The sequence below is a fragment of the Amblyomma americanum genome, chromosome 2 (assembly GCF_052857255.1).
Source record: "Amblyomma americanum isolate KBUSLIRL-KWMA chromosome 2, ASM5285725v1, whole genome shotgun sequence".
NCBI lineage: Eukaryota > Metazoa > Arthropoda > Arachnida > Ixodida > Ixodidae > Amblyomma > Amblyomma americanum.
Genome location: NC_135498.1, coordinates 230,160,354 through 230,177,197, shown reverse-complemented (window position 1 = coordinate 230,177,197; position 16,844 = coordinate 230,160,354). Strand labels below are relative to the sequence as shown.

Genomic DNA, 16,844 nt, shown 5'->3' with positions numbered 1-16,844 from the left:
CACAAAGCAAAAACATAACATTATATTCTGCTGGGTCCCTAGCCATGTTGGAATTTTAGGTAATGAGAGAGCAGATGCTTGCGCAGCACAAGCTCGAATTGGTCATAAAAAAATTAACATACCACAGAGGGATTTTTCTAAATTACTGCACAGTAAACTCAGGAATAAATGGCGGGTTGCATGGGAAGAACAGACAAACAACAAACTACATTCTATAAAACCCGTTTTGGGAGAATGGAGATCATGTAAACATCAGGAACGTTTTACAGAAGTTATTTTGTGTCGACTACGCATTGGACACACACCTTACACACAATTTCTTACTGACAAAAAAAGACAAACCTCTCTGCGAAATGTGTGGCGATGAACTCACGGTAAACCACATTTGAATTGTATGCACAAAACTGGAACAACTGAGGAAAAAATATTTCACAACATTCTACATTGAATACATCCCACTACACCCCATGTTACTTTTGGGTGATCAAGCACTGGTTGATTTTTCAAGCATTTTATGTTTCTCAGCAAAGCCAATTTTTTAAACAAACTTTAGATATAAAAAGCCGAACCTTTAACAGAAGCTCTAACCGTGTGTTTGGCGCACCATAGCCTCAGTTGCTTTTGCGCCATTAAAATCAATATAACTAACTAACTAACTTGAATTCAAGCTTCAGTCTTTCCTCAGCCCGAAAGCTCAGATACACTACCAAGTGGAGTACGGGTTCGAGACAGCCTGTGCGCCACGAGAACTGGTGATCAGCGGCGGGATCGGAAGCAACAAGCGGCAGGAGGAGGATAAACTTTATTTTCATCGACCAAGGTAGCAGTTGGTGTAGGGTTATAGCCCCATGAAGTGGCCATGAGCCCGTGGCGTCCGGCGACTTCTAGGGCCCTTGTCACAACTCGCATCTGTGTTAACTCGCAACTGAGCAATGCGGCCTCCCACTGGTCTGGATTCGAGAGCTGCAAACCTCGCGGAGGGGAGTCCTGAGGGCAAGCCCAGAGAATGTGGGATAGAGTGGCATGTTGGCCACATAGTTGACAGGAAGGAGAGTAGACCCCAGGGTATATGCGGGCATATATCGTGGGGTTGGAGAAGGTGTTCGTTTGGAGTTGCCTCCACGCAACCTCTTGGGGTTTGGTGAGAGAAATATGTGCGGGGGGATATAGAAGTCTACCTAAACGGTAGTGCATGGTTATGTCATCAAATGTAACCATACGATCTCTTGCCGTCCGCAGGACGGGCGACAACACATCCCGGTCGACGAATCCTCGGGCATGATTGTGGGCCGCCTCGTTCCCTGGATGGGATCAGTGCGCAGGTACCCAGATCAATTGGATCGGGCGGAATTGGTCCTTGGTGGAGCGGAGGAGAGATAGGGTGACGGGAGAGACCCGGCCTTTGGCGAAATTACGAATCGCAGATTTAGAGTCACTGAAGATGGTTTCTGCAGAGGTGGAGACCATCGCCAAGGCTATGGCGGCCTCCTCGTCATCTTCAGACGATCTCACGGGAATAGAGCACGCAACCAATGGCCGTCCACAGTAGTTTACAACCGCGAGCGAAAAAGCATCGCGATCATAGTATTCGGCGGCGTCGACGTAGACCGCTGTCTGATCTGTTAAATACTTTTTATGCAGAGACTTAGCCCTGTCCTTGCGGCGAGCGACATGATACTCTGGGTGCATGTTTTTCGGGAGAGGGGTAACGATAAGGTTGCTGTGGATATGGGACGGAAACTGGGCCTTGTCGGCGACTGTCATTTCGAAGCTTATTCCAAGCTTGTCTAGTATGTGACGTCCCGTGGAGGTGTGGGTGAGACGCTCGTACTGAGCGATGAGATGAGCTTCCGAGAGCTCCGTCACAGTGTTGTAGACCCCTAATGCCAGTAGTTTATACGTGGGGGTCCGGTGGAGGAGATGCAGAGCCGCCTTGTATGCCTGTCTAATAAGGCAGTCAGCGCGGTGCCGTTCCTGGCAGCAAAGGTAGAGGTAAGGGAGGGTATATGTGAGGCGACTGATAACAAACGCCTGAACAAGACGTCGGAGGTCAGCCTCTCGCATGGCTTTATGTTTATTAGCAATGCGACGAATTAGACGAATAGTCTGCGAGACAGAGACTGTGAGTTTAGCCAGTGTCGGTGTTTCTCCGATTGCTCTGGATTAGAAGCCCCAGTACCCTAATGGTGGATACTTCGCGCATGGGTTGGCCACTAGCAGTAATGCAGATGGGAGGATGGCCGTGGAGGTCGGGTTGACCTCGAATGAACAGCTGCTCGGACTTCTGAGGTGAGCACGAGAGGTCGGCTCCGGCTACGTGGCGCTCAATGACATCCACCGCTCGGTGGCTGTGCCACGATGCGGTCGCTTAACCCGTTCTGTCTCGCTATGCAGGTGATCGCTCCCCTCTGGATTACCACGCTTTTCCCCGCCCCTCTTGCTGCCTGTCCACCGGACATCTCGCCGGAATGGACGCCCGCTCTCAACCGAACCGATATGTGCCAGCCTTGCGCCATCACCGCTTCGCCCGATCGTGCGCTGACCTCACCAGTACACTGCACCCTCGACAGACAGTTGGAAACACCATCGCCATCAACATTCTCTCCCGCTCCAGCTTTTAAGCAGCTTCGGCCACCGGCGTCGCTTTGTGGGCTCGGTGGCTGTGCCACGATGCGGTCGCTTAACCCGTTCTGTCTCGCTATGCAGGTGATCGCTCCCCTCTATATTACCACGCTTTTCCCCGCCCCTCTTGCTGCCTGTCCACCGGACATCTCGCCGGAATGGACGCCCGCTCTCAACCGAACCGATATGTGCCAGCCTTGCGCCATCACCGCTTCGCCCGATCGTGCGCTGACCTCACCAGTACACTGCACCCTCGACAGACAGTTGGAAACACCATCGCCATCAACATCCTCTCCCGCTCCAGCTTTTAAGCAGCTTCGGCCACCGGCGTCGCTTTGTGGGCTCGGTGGCTGTGCCACGATGCGGTCGCTTAACCCGTTCTGTCTCGCTATGCAGGTTAGTAAGCCATGTTGTCTTTACGCTAAGAAATCTAGTGATTACTTTTTGATACAGCTGCCGAGCCCGCAATGCTGCCTTGCCATTGTCACTGAGTGTTCTGATGTCATTATTTCCTTGCTTTTGTTGTCCGGCGACATAGAGACTAACCCCGGCCCTGCCTCACTCGAAACTGTAGTTACGGAACTTAAAACATTGTCCGCCGGTCAGTCGACATTAATCGCGGAATTTACAGACCTCAAAAACCAGTTACTAACAACAGACAACATTATTTCTGATCTAAGCAGGCGCATCAGCGCTCTTGAAGGTCATTACCAAACCATACAGTCACTACGCACAGAGATAGAAGGCCTAAGCACTCACACCACCCAGGCAACTCGCCAGCTCTGTGATCTCGAGGATCGCATAGACGAAGCAGAAAACCAATCACGAAGAAACAACCTCATATTCTACAACATTCCGAACCCTGACCCATCTGAAACGTGGGCCGACTCTGAAAAGCTACTAATTCGCCATTGCTCCGAATTTTTGAACATCACCCTCGACCCCAAAACAATAGACCGCACTCACCGTCTTGGGCGCCACGAACCTGATCGCTGCCGTCCGTTAATTGCCAAATTCGCACTTTTCAAAACGAAGGACGAAATTCTAGCTAATGGCCGCAAATTCAAGGACACTGACTACTCCGTCGGTGAAGATTTTTCACGCCGCGTTCGCAATGTGCGCAAACATCTAGTTACATTTGCCAAAAGCAAGACTAACCGTTTTTCTTTGCGATACAAAACCCTGTTCATCGGTTCCCGACGATATATCTTCGACGAACCATCGCAATCTGTAAAAGAGATATCATAGCGGTTGCTGCGCCGCCAGCCCCTAGCCGCTCATGTACCTACCACCCCCCAGCCTAATCTTTCCTTTTCGGCGATTTTCACAAACATACGTAGTTTTCTTCCGAAACGTGAAATCACCTCCAATCTTGTGTGTTCATCTGCTAGTAACTTGCTGATACTTACCGAAACATGGCTCACTAATGGCATCACCGATACTGAAGTTCTTGCTGACTTACCGAATTTTAACCTTCTTCGCAAAGATCGCACATCCGCTCGAGGTGGAGGCGTTTTCATCGCAGTTAGCAATCAGTTCTCGTGTACAGTTATTAATATTCCATCAGACCTTGAGATAGTATGGCTACTTTGTCGCGCTGCGCCCCAAACCGTACTGCTGGGCGTTTGTTATAGAGCGCCAAATACCAACTCCGATTTCTCTCGAATTCTTAACGACGTGATCAGCCAATTAACGAGGAAATACCCAAAAGCGCATATCATTCTTTTTGGAGACTTCAATTTTCCAGAAATCAACTGGCAGACACAGACAGCTGTCGGCAACAGGGAAGCGAATGATTTTATCGAGGTCTGCCTAAACTTCAACTTAACTCAAGTGGTATCTGAACCGACCCGCGGTGCAAACATCCTAGATCTAATCCTGACTACCCACCCGGAAGCCCTTTCATCTATCACTTATCTACGCGAAATCAGCGACCATAAAGTAATCCACGCCACATTTGAGTTCCACCCATCACGACGCCAGAATCAAAACAAAACTATTCGCCTCTACGACAAAGGAAACTATGAAGCCTTTAGTCTTTAATTAAACCAATATCTCACAACATTTGAAGCATCTTTTCACGATAATTCAGTAAATGACAATTGGTCCCGTTTTAAGAAAAAGGTTAGTGAACTAACCGATAGATACATCCCCAAAATAAGCTTCCACTCGGACCGCCAGAAACCATGGTATACCAAAACGATAAAAAGGCTTGACAATAAAAAGAAGCGCCTTTTCCGTGCGGCAAAATTAAAGCAATACGACGAGTGCGCATGGGAAAAATACTATACAGCCGAACGCACCTACCTATCAGAAATTCGCTACGCAAAATACTCTTTCCTTCACAACGACCTCCCCAAATTGTTGACTTCCAATCCCAGAAAGTTTTGGCAGGTCATAAGTGAGCACCCGGCACATACCATCACTCTAACTAAAGAGTCTGGAGAGGAAGCTGATGACATTGAGTGCGCTGACATTTTTAATAACGCCTTTTCATCTGTGTTCACTAATGAAATTCACCCACCAACTGCAACTTTCGCCGTCAATATAGAGTCCAGCATGCCTGCTATCGCGTTTTCTGAAGCCGGCATTACCTCGCTCATTGAACACCTTAAAACTTCATCATCGGCCGGCGTCGACGAAATTAACTCCAAAATACTGCGCAACACTAATAATATTTCTGCAATGTACTTATTGTTATTGTTTTCACAGTCGCTTTCTACAGGTTCCATTCCGATTGACTGGAAAGTGGGAAAGGTCATTCCCGTCTTTAAGTCCGGTAACAAAGATTCTCCTTTAAATTACCGTCCGATATCATTAACCAGCATACCTTGCAAAATCATGGAACACGTCATCTATTCTCAAATCATGGACTTTCTTGACGCTATCAACTTCTTTCATCCCTCACAACACGGGTTTCGCAAGGGTTTGTCATGTGAAACTCAACTGGCCGTCTTTCTTCATGACGTTCACTCTAACCTCGACCTAAATTTACAAACTGACGCTATTTTTCTAGACTTTGCTAAAGCATTTGATAAAGTTCCCCACAGGCGTTTACTGCTAAAACTAACCATGCTAAAACTGCATCCTAACGTCTTATTGTGGATCGAAGAATTCCTTTCTAAGCGCTCCCAGTTTGTTCTCGTTAACAGCCAGAGTTCCAACCCTCTTCCAGTAACATCAGGCGTACCCCAAGGTTCTGTACTTGCTCCCCTCCTATTCTTAATCTACATAAACGACTTACCCTCAAACCTGGTTTGCAATGTTCGTCTGTTTGCAGACGACTGCGTTATTTACCACACGATTTCCAACACCTTTGACCAATCACAGCTGCAAAACGACATTGACACAGTGCATGCCTGGTGCGATGACTGGCTAATGTCGCTTAATCCTAATAAATGTAAACTCGTATCTTTTCACCGCCGGCGTAACCCCCATATTTTCTCTTACTCCGTTGCTAACGTTCCACTAGAATCTGTATACTCATACAAGTACCTAGGTGTCACCTTGTGCCAGGATCTCTCCTGGCGCTCTCATGTAACGAACATCGTCGCATCAGCTAACCGGTTATTCGGTTTTTTGAAACGTCATCTACGGCACGCCCCTCAAAGTATTAAACTTCTCGCCTACCAATTACTCATTCGACCAAAACTAGAATACGCATCTGCTATCTGGAGCCCGCAACAAGCATATCTCATCAGTTCACTAGAATCTGTCCAAAATCGCGCCACGAGGCTCATTCATTCTGCCTATTCATACGACATCAGTGTATCGTCACTTAAACGACAATCAGGTTTATCAACTCTTGCCCATCGTCGTCGCATTGCTTCTCTTAGTCTGTTTCATAAGTTTTTTTACAGTTCCCTCGGACAACCACCCTACATCACACCGCCCGCTCGCATATCTCATCGCACCGGCCATCCACTGCAAGTGTCATGCCAACGCACCTGCACCGTCACTTTTTCCGCATCCTTTTTTCTTCGCACTGCTAAAGACTGGAATGGCCTTCCCCACGACGTTGATGCCATCACCTGCCAATCAAGTTTTGTGAACAATTTAAATATGCATTTCATAAATATCATGTAAGCAATCATATTCAACCCATATTTGTACTCCCACCCCTTATGTAACACCCCCAAAGTGGGGTCTTTAAGGTAATAAAGTGAAGTGAAGTGAAGTGCGGATTCAAACTCAGCATCGTTGCCTGTTAAAACACAGAGGGTGATGTCGTCTGTGTATAAGGTATGGTATAGCCGTGGGATAGCGTCTAATTTTGAAGGTAGCGTGAGCAAGGCGACATTGAAAAGAAAGGGGGAGAGAGCGGATCCTTGGGGGGTGCCATTGCTACCTAAGCTTATAGGGTCAGAGAGGAGAGGGCCAAAGCTAATTTCAGCTGTACGATCAGAGAGGAAGGTGCGTGTATACTCGTAGGTACGGTGACCAGGATTTCGTAGGGAGAGGTTAGCGAGAATAGCTCCGTGCGAGACATTGTCAAAAGCTTTAGTTAAATCCAGCCCTAGAATAGCCTTTGTGCCCGCTCTGGTAGAGGGGCACAGTATCTCTAGAGAGATCGAGAGCATAATGTCTTGCGTAGAGAGATTTTAGCGGAAGCCAATCATGGTGCGAGGTAGGACATCATTATCTTCAACATAAAGATTAAGACCGTTGAGAATGACGTGCTCCATCAGTTTCCCAGCACAGGAAGTGAGGGAGATGGGGCGGAGGTGTTCGAGAGCTAGTCGTTTGCCTGGCTTCGGTATGAAAGTCACGCGTGCATGTTTCCTTGCTGCAGGGATTTCGCCCTCTCTCCAGCAATCATTAATGAAGGCAGTGAGAGCCTCAATGGACGGGTCATCTAAATTACGGAGAGTTTTGTTGGAAATGCCGCCCGGTCCCGGGGCAGAGTTAGGGCGGAGCTTAGTGAGAGCGAATCTTACCTCAGCATTTGAAATCTCCGCATCGAGGGCAGGGTTGGCACCACCGATGTAGGGGGGGGGGGAGAGGGTTCGGGGGAGTAGTATTGAGGTACCGGACACGAAGTTCATTGAGAAGATCCTGGTCTGAGCCGGGCTGTTGATGGACTATGCGGGAAATGCTGTCTCGTTGGGATGTTTTGCAACCGTGCGGGTCTAAAAGGTATCGGAGAAGGTGCCAGGTGCGGCTTAGCCCGAGCTGGCCACGCATGCTGTCACAGACTTGACCCCATTGCTGGGTAGCCAATGAGAGAGTGTGCGCCTCTATCTGCTTGTCTATTTGAGCCATTCGACGCCGAAGCGTTCTATTGTAGCGTAGTGTTTTCCAGCGGTTTTGAATGCTTTTGCGGGCCTGCCATAGGTGGAGGAGACGGCTGTCTGTACTGGACTGATCAGCCGTGGCAGGTGATTCCTGAGTAGTAGCAGAGACATCTGCGTGGAGATTGGAGATCCACTCGTCCAGGTCATTAATCCGGGTAGGGGCGTATTGAGTGCGTAGGGAACGAAACTTGTCCCAATCAGTGATTAGGCTCGGGCGACCTTTCTGACGGTACGGGGACGTGCTGAGGGTGGTCGCGAGGATAGAGTGGTCACTGCCAAGGGTATTTCCAATGTTGAGCCACCGATCAATCCGCACGTTTTGGCAGAATGTTAGGTCAGGTGAAGTGTCAATAGACACGCTGTTTCCTACGCGGGTGGGAGTGTAAGGGCCAGTAACAAGGGTGAAGCCCAGTTCCTGTGCCCGTAATCACAGATTGTTACCCTTTTGGTTGGCGGCGCGGTAACCCCAAGCGGGGTGGTGGGCATTGAAATCTCCTACAATGAGGAGATCTGAATGGTGCGCGAGCTTGTTGACACGCGAAAGAAGGGGGCTGAAGTCGCATCTTCTGTCTTTTGGGGAGCTATAAAGGTTAGGAATGAAGAGGCTTTGGTCGCCCCTTTTACGGGGGAGGAGTTCGAGCAAGACGCTGTCTACGCCACCGTCGTCTAAGGAGTGTTGGACGGCCGGCAGGTTGCGTTGAATCAAAATAGCGGTGTCGGGAGCGGTGACATCTAGGGGGGAGTATGGATTATAGCCAGGTAGTTTCACTGGGCCATCAGTTTCCTGGAGGGCGATGATATCAGGGGCGATCCTCGAATTTTGGACGTACTGCTGGAGGTTGCCTCGCTTGCGGCGAACCCCCCCCCACCCCCCCCCCCCCCAGTTCCATTGCCACACGTTAAGTAGGTGGCGGGGCGCCATGGTGAAGTGTTGTTGGAGCTAAGATGGGTTTGGAGGCTGGAGCGGGAGGCAAGCCATCGTATGGTTTAACCCGTGTTGTGGGGAGGGCGGCCGGTGCGTCTACCCTAGCTTCAAGACCTGTGACGCGTGTCTCGAATTGTTGCATGAGGGTGTTAAGTTGTTGAATTTGCTGCTGCATTTGTTGTTGGAACTGGTGCATTTGCTGTTGGATTTGTCGGGAGAACTCAGCAAATTTCGCTTCGAGCTTAGAATCAATTTTAGCCTCTAATTTGTCTTCTAGGCGAGCCTCAAATTCCTCGAGGTCGGCAAAATTAATGTATCGTTTGTGGGGACCTGCCCTGCAGCCCCCTGAGTTTGCTTTCCCGCGAGGCACCGTGCAGCGGCGGTCTCACCTCGAGGCTGAGCGCAATCCCTTGTGAGTTACATTAACTGGCAAGAGAGGGCGCCAGCATCGCTGCGCGGAGACTGCCAAAGCCCGCGCGCGGGAGAGGGGCTTCTGCTGGGATCTTCGGCGCGAGCGGACGCGTCGCTCGCGGCTCCGCTCTTCGCCGTTAGGGCGAAGAAGCGACGGAGAGACAGGCTCCCGTACTCGTCCCGTCCGGCCTGCGGAGTATATATCCCTTGCCCTAGCACGGGCGAACATTCGCTCGGAACCTTGCTGGTGAGTCGGACGACCTCGATTCATTAGCGTACCTTATTGCTAGCTGGCGTTATTGTTGCTGCAGCAATAAATGCCTGTTTGTGTCAGCCAATGTGTCGTTCCTTTGTTCCCCCAGAGCAAGGCCCGCCGTGGTCGGCGAGCGCTCGGCAGCGTACGCAATCACGGGGTGGGGTCCGGGTGGCTTTGATCCGTGTTAGCCGCGATTGAGTGGGGAGAACATACTTATCTCCCCATTCAACCCCACACGTTCTGAGCGGGAGGTGGATTTCCGCTTAGAGGGAGGACTTGGGGTAGTACCTTTTGGTTGCGGTGGAGTAGATGTGGGCACCTGAGGCGAGGTGGTGGGAACAGGTTGAAGGGGTAGGGTAGGATTTGTTTGAGATGGTGGATCGGGTGCAAAGGGTGGACGCTTTAAAGAAGCGTTTTCTTGTTGTAGTCTATAGTTGCTAGCTTTAAAGGCTGTTATCTCGTCGCGGAGGGCTTGCAACTCTGAATCGCGAGACTGAGACTGCTGAGAGGGAGAAGCCGCGACTGCCCAGCTCACCTGATTTTTCGCGGACTCTCGGCGAGGAGACAACCTGGAGTCCAGAGGTGGGAAGGACAGTGAGCGACTCCGGCTGGAGCACCGGTAAGAGGAGGAGGAGCGGTCGGAATTCATTTTGGCCGAGGTGTTTTCAGCCCCTTGGCGACGGGTTCTTGATCGGGAACGATGGGAGGCGGAGGCACTGTCTGAATTCGCAACGTGTAGCTGGCGTTACAGTACGGCAGGAGGCACCTTGTAGCGTCGTTCACACTTGGAGGAACCAGTCTGGTGAGGACCAGAACAAACTACACAAGTGGGGGTGCATTCATGGTCAGGGTCGCGAGCTCCGCAGTGAGGACACTTGGAGAGTGTTGCAAAAGGGTTGCAAGCCCCGAGGGTAGCGTTGGCCTGGCGGCCTGGGGCAAAGCTGGAAACATCCGAAGGTCCCGGCAAAGGATGAGTCGACTGGCAACAGAACAACTTGTTTATTCTGGCATCGCAAAAGAGCAGCCGGTCAGGGCGACCACGTTACTCGAAGGAAGAAATCGAAGTCCCTCCTTGGCGTCCGGCGCAGCTGCCTTTTATACCCTCGGAGTCGAGGGCAAGAAGGAACGGCTTGGGATGAGTCGCACGAGACGGCGACGCACGGACATGTACAGACGTGACGGGCGCGTCCGCCGGGCCGGCGCCGGTCAGACCTCCTCGCCTCCCAGTTGGGGAGCTCCTCTCCCCGGCTGCCGCGCTTTGACAAGCGTGGGCACCAACATGCACACACACACACACACGACGACACGTGGCATTGAAACCTGCCTGGACGCGCTTGGCGGGAGGCGTTACGGCAGCACTGAACGGGCCCAAAACGACCGCCACTTTGAACGAAGCCCCGGCGTCCGTTGCATCCGCGCCGGCTATACCGCGCGTCGTAGGCGAAACGTAACAGACCGCCCCGCCGGGAGAAGGAGATCCCGATGGTCAGGGGACTGCATCCGCTGTCCGGAGGGATGTCGCTCGATGACGCTCGTAATCAAAACCGGTCGTCCCTCGACGTTGCTTGAGCGCAGCGCACAGAGAAGGCCTCGTTCTCAGGTTCAGGATCACACAGGACACTGCAAAGTGACTTTGGGAGAGTTGCAATTTTTGTGCTCGTTCCCAGCAAGCGTTAGAACTACGCCGAAACGCAACCGCTCAGTCAGCAAGCACGAGACAACCCTCACTAAGCTCTGCCAGGCTCATTCTCCTTTTATACTACTGCCTAGTTCCTTACAGTAGTCAAGAAGCACTCAGAACGCGTCCACAAATGGGAAAATTGCACTAGAAAGCACGTCATCACTTTGAAACACTAAACAAAAGCAATATGTTAAAAATCCTGCCTCAGGAAGAAAACATCAGTAACAAACAACTTGGGGGTGGATTCCCACGTTAGGGGCTTCGACTTAAGCCATCGGCGTTACCGTTGAGACTCCCCTTTTTGTAACGCACCTCAAAGGAATATTGTTGCAAAGCGAGGCTCCAGCGCAGGAGGCGGCCATTTTTGGGAGAGATGGTCTGCAGCCATTGGAGAGGGCAGTGATCCGTCTCAATGACAAACCTCGAGCCGGCTAGGTAGCATGACAAGTTCTGAACGGCCCACACGAGACACGCACACTCTTTCTCGGTGGCGCTGTACGCCTGCTCACGACAGGTCAGCTTAAGACTAGCATACAGGACGGGGTGTTCCACTTCTCCATTTTCCCGTTGGCATAGTACAACGCCCATGCCTCGCTCACTAGCATCGCACTGAACAACGAACCCTTTTGTGTAGTCTGGCGATCGTAGCACAGGTTGGCTTGTTAGGGCGCTCTTTAGGGCGCTAAAAGCTCTTTCCTTTGCCTCGCTCCAGACGAATGTTTGGGGCTCTGTTTTTCTTAGAGCATCCGTCAGGGGAGCCGCGATATCGGAGTACCTGGGGATGTACCTCTGATAGTATCCGGCGACACCGAAGAACGACCGAATATCGGTCTTCGTGCGCGGTTGCGGGAAGTCTCGCACAGCGGCCACCTTTATTTCAGAGGGGCGGCGACGACCCTGTCCAATCACGTGACCGAGGTAGACAACCTCGGCCTGTGCTAATTGGCACTTGGGAGCCTTGACTGTCAAGCCCGCTTCGCGCAGGCGGGTTAGCACTGCCCGCATGTGTGTCATATGCTCAGACCAGGATGCGGAGAATATCGCTACGTCGTCTAAATACGGTAAAGAGAATTCTTCCTGTCCCCGCAACACTTTGTCCATGAGGCTTGAAAAGCAGTATGGCGCGTTCTTCAAACCAAAACTCAAAACTTTAGGACGGAATGTTCCCATTGGTGAAATGAACGCCGCATACCTACTAGCCTCTTCTGTAAGTGGAACCTGCCAATAACCCCTGACAAGATCTAGGGTGGAAATAAACTGAGCGCCATTAACTTTCTCAAGGCGCTCCTCGATGTTAGGGATCGGATAAATTTGATCCTTAGTGATGGAATTAAGCCTGCGGTAGTCGACGCAAGGACGAGGTTCCTTGCCCGGTACCTCAACTAAAATCAAAGGGGAGGTATAATCACTCTCACCCGCCTCAATAACTCCGAGCTGTAGCATTTTCTTTACCTCAGCCTCCATAATATCGCGCTGGCGGGGTGACACCCGGTACGCCTTGGATCATACTGGCTCTGGGGAGGTAAGTTCTATATCATGAGTAAGGACAGAAGTCCTACCAGGCCTCTCAGGGAACTGACCTTGAAACTCTTGTAAGAGTTGGTGTAGTTCGGTTTTCTGCTCAGCCGACAGCGGTGCTTTATTGATTAAGTCACTAATGACCTGATCAGTGTCTTCCCTGTTCGTCACTGAACCTAGTCCCGGAAGCTCGACCGGAAGCTCTTCTAACTTTCTCGTGTCGGGCATTTCCTCTCCAGTACCTGGTGCCTTCAACGCTACAGGCTCAATTTTATCCAGTTCAGACGTGCTCGGAATATCAGCTTGCTGCGCCTCCGACCCTTTCTCATTGTTCGACAACGTCGGCCCCGCAACTACCGCCTTTGCAGCGAGCTCCCGAACTTTCGATCTGGTTAAGGCCTGAACGCTAGCCTCACGTGCAGCAGCTAAGCAAGCTCCTTGTTTTCGGCAGATCGCTACCTGGCACATGCGCATCTGCATCTACATGGTCATCTGAACGAAGCACGGATCCTGGCACCACAGCAGCGCCCTTCTACGGCAGACCTGATGATATAAGCCGTCGCGGGAATCACCGAGCCATCATTGCTGCACAGGCGATTCGAGGCTGCAGGCAACGCTACCCGTGCAGCAGCTAAGCAAGCCCCTTGTTTTCTGCAGATCGCTACCTGGCACATGCGCATCTGCATCTACATGGTCATCCTGAACGAAGCATGGATCCTGGCTCCACAGCAGCGCCCTTCTACGGCAGACCTGATGATATAAGCCGTCGCGGGAATCACCGAGCCATCATTGCTGCACAGGCGATTCGAGGCTGCAGGCAACGCTACCCGTGCAGCAGCTAAGCAAGCCCCTTGATTTCTGCAGATCGCTACCTGGCACATGCGCATCTGCATCTACATGGTCATCCTGAACGAAGCACGGATCCTGGCACCACAGCAGCGCCCTTCTAAGGCAGACCTGATGATATAAGCCGTCGCGGGAATCACCGAGCCATCATTGCTGCACAGGCGATTCGAGGCTGCAGGCAACGCTACCCGTGCAGCAGCTAAGCAAGCCCCTTGTTTTCTGCAGATCGCTACCTGGCACATGCGCATCTGCATCTACATGGTCATCCTGAACGAAGCACGGATCCTGGCTCCACAGCAGCGCCCTTCTACGGCAGACCTGATGATATAAGCCGTCGCGGGAATCACCGAGCCATCATTGCTGCACAGGCGATTCGAGGCTGCAGGGAACGCTACCCGTGCAGCAGCTAAGCAAGCCCCTTGTTTTCTGCAGATCGCTACCTGGCACATGCGCATCTGCATCTACATGGTCATCCTGAACGAAGCACGGACCCTGGCACCACAGCAGCGCCCTTCTACGGCAGACCTGATGATATAAGCTGTGCGGGAATCACCGAGCCATCATTGCTGCACAGGCGATTGGAGGCTGCAGGCAACGCTACCCGTGCAGCAGCTAAGCAAGCCCCTTGTTTTCTGCAGGTACAGTGTGACTATCATATATTTTTCGCGAAAAACAGCCCTCGAATCGTTTGTGCACAATGACTGTTGCGTCTCTTGCAAAAGAACTTGAAGAATTCAAGCAAATGTTTGAAAAAAGAATGAAAGAAATGCTTCAAGCCATCAACGATTCAAAATCAGAACTAGCTCAGCGTTCGAAAAGCGAATTTGACGCATTAAAGGCTGAGATTGAAAGTTTCAGGTCAAGCATGACTTTTATGAATCAAACATTTGAAGAACTAAAGACCGCGCGAGCTGACATCGACGCCCAGTGCAAAACGCTTGCTGATAGCGACAAGCGGCTTGCTGATAGCAACAGGCGGCTTGCTGATAGCAACAAGCAGCTCGCTCACCGTGTGGCTGAGCTAGAGCAGTATTCCCGTCTTAACAATCTTGAGATAAAAGGCATCCCACTGACACAAGGTGAGGACTGCATCCAGATAATGCAGAAAGTGGGCGACGAGATCAGCTGTGCTGTTGGGACTGAGGATTTTGAAGTTGTGCATCGAGTTCCTACACGTTCTGACGAGAAGAATCTGATAGCACGTTTTCGTTCCCGCGAAAAGCGAAATGAGTTCTTCGCTAAGGCTCGGAAGACGCGGCTGACAACGAAAAGTCTTGGTTACTCGGCCCTGCATGAAAATGTTGCGTATGTAAATGAACACCTCACACCATCTAACAAAAGGCTGTTTGGAGCGGCGCTGAAACTAAAGAAAGAAAAAAAATGGATCTTCCTTTGGACAAACAATTGTGTCATCAGAGCACGTCAGTCAACAGACAGCACTGTGTTCAGGATAACATCCGAGAAGGATCTGCAGGTTTTTTCTGAAACTTCAACCGCATCTGCCGTCTAGTGAATGCATTATTTTTCAACTTCAGATTTGGCAAATAAACTAGGCAGAAACAATCTTACTTCGGCTGTACATTTTAATGTCCGGAGCCTAAGGAAACATTTCGATGAGGTTGCTACCTTCCTACAGTTAACAAACCATCACTTTTCAATCATCTGTTTTTCGGAAACTTGGCTTCACCCAGAAGACGAAAAACTGTTCTGCTTACAAGGTTACAATGCTGAATTTCTCCATCGCAGTCGCAGTCCCCACGGGGGCGTTGCCATGTTTGTTTCATCCTCCCTCTCATACAATAGGCGGGATGATTTAAGGAATAACGTGAATAAGTGTGAGTCCTTGTGGCTGGAAATTGAAAATTTTTTGCCTCAGTACAACAAAAAGAAAATAATCGTGGGCACTGTCTATCGCTCCCCTTCCTGTTCAACCGTTGACTTTTGCGACTCTTTCTCTGCTACGCTTGAAAAAATATCTATCGAAAACAAGAACGCGCTAATATTGGGTGACTTCAATATTAATTTACTTGATGGTACATGCCCAGGTTATGAAGAGTTCATTAACTGCTTTAGTGGATTTGGCTTTGAGTCTCTTGTAAACATACCGACCCGATGCGTGCCGCATAATCCATATACTTTGTTGGACACTATTCTATCTAATGTTGAGCTTTCGCCGAATGTAGGAGTCGCAGAGGTCAACATCACTGACCACTATCCGGTGTTTTTTTACTTTAGCTCCCATCATGACTACAAAACTAATTATGTTCAGACGAAACTAGATATGCAGGCTTACAATGATGAAATAACACGGGCAGATTTCTCAGCAATTTTTTCAAGCTCAGACGCTGAACAGGCCATTGATATGTTCTCAAGTCTCATAACAGCTGCAGTTACATCCTGTACAAGACATATAACGACCAAAAGGTATCGCGCACCTCGCTGTCCCTGGGTTTCCCCACATATACTGGAATCATTGAGGAAAAAAGAGAACTTATATAGAAAAACAAAACGACAACCATTTAATACGCGTCTTTTACATCGCTACAAGTTTCTATCTGAACAAATAAACCAGTCTTAAAATGCAAAAAAAGTTTTTTGAAACCAAGCTTATCGAAAGCAGTAGTAATGCGAAAAGAAAGTGGGAACTGATTAATCAATTCATAAACACGAGACCTAGTCAACAATCTATTAAGACTATCGAGAAAGATGAGTCAGCTCTGCGCGACCCCTTACCAATAGCCAATGCGTTTTGTGAATATTTTCCTCGTCTGAAACAGTTCAAAGCGTTGAAGTTCCTGTTCTATCACGTCAGCCACAGTCCTTCTTTCTAAGAGCATGCACGCCTCAGGAAGTTTTAGGTGTAATAAGCAACCTAAATAACACAGGTGCTGGATTAGACAATATACATTCTTCCCATATTAAAAGTGTCAAGCACCTAATTTGCGAGCCTCTCTGTCACGTTATCAATGTCACTTTTGAAACAGGAGTTTTCTCTACTCAATTAAAACGGGCTAAGATAGTTCCAATATTTAAGAAAGGCGACCGATCACAAATGCAGAATTACCGCCCTATTTCTATACTTCCCTTCTTAAGCAAGGTTGTAGAAAAGCTACTAGAAATACAAATACATTCCTATTACGCCAAATTTAATATCTTGTCTCCTTTTCAATTCGGTTTTAGACGTGGTCATTCAACGGAAAGTGCCCTATTATATTTTTCTGACTGGATCAAAACACAACTTGACAGCGGTATGATAGCCGGCGCTGTCTTCATAGACTATACCAAAGCCTT

The 16,844-nt window shown here is 49.9% G+C and overlaps 1 protein-coding gene across 1 annotated transcript; it reads left to right on the top strand.

Moving 5' to 3' along the window:
• Positions 1-2,236: 2,236 nt before the first annotated feature.
• On the top strand, positions 2,237-3,870 carry LOC144120396 (uncharacterized). The gene is made up of 2 exons (XM_077652742.1): positions 2,237-2,289; positions 2,883-3,870. The coding sequence occupies exons 1-2, from the start codon at positions 2,237-2,239 to the stop codon at positions 3,868-3,870; spliced, it is 1,041 nt and encodes a 346-aa protein (XP_077508868.1).
• Positions 3,871-16,844: the final 12,974 nt, after the last annotated feature.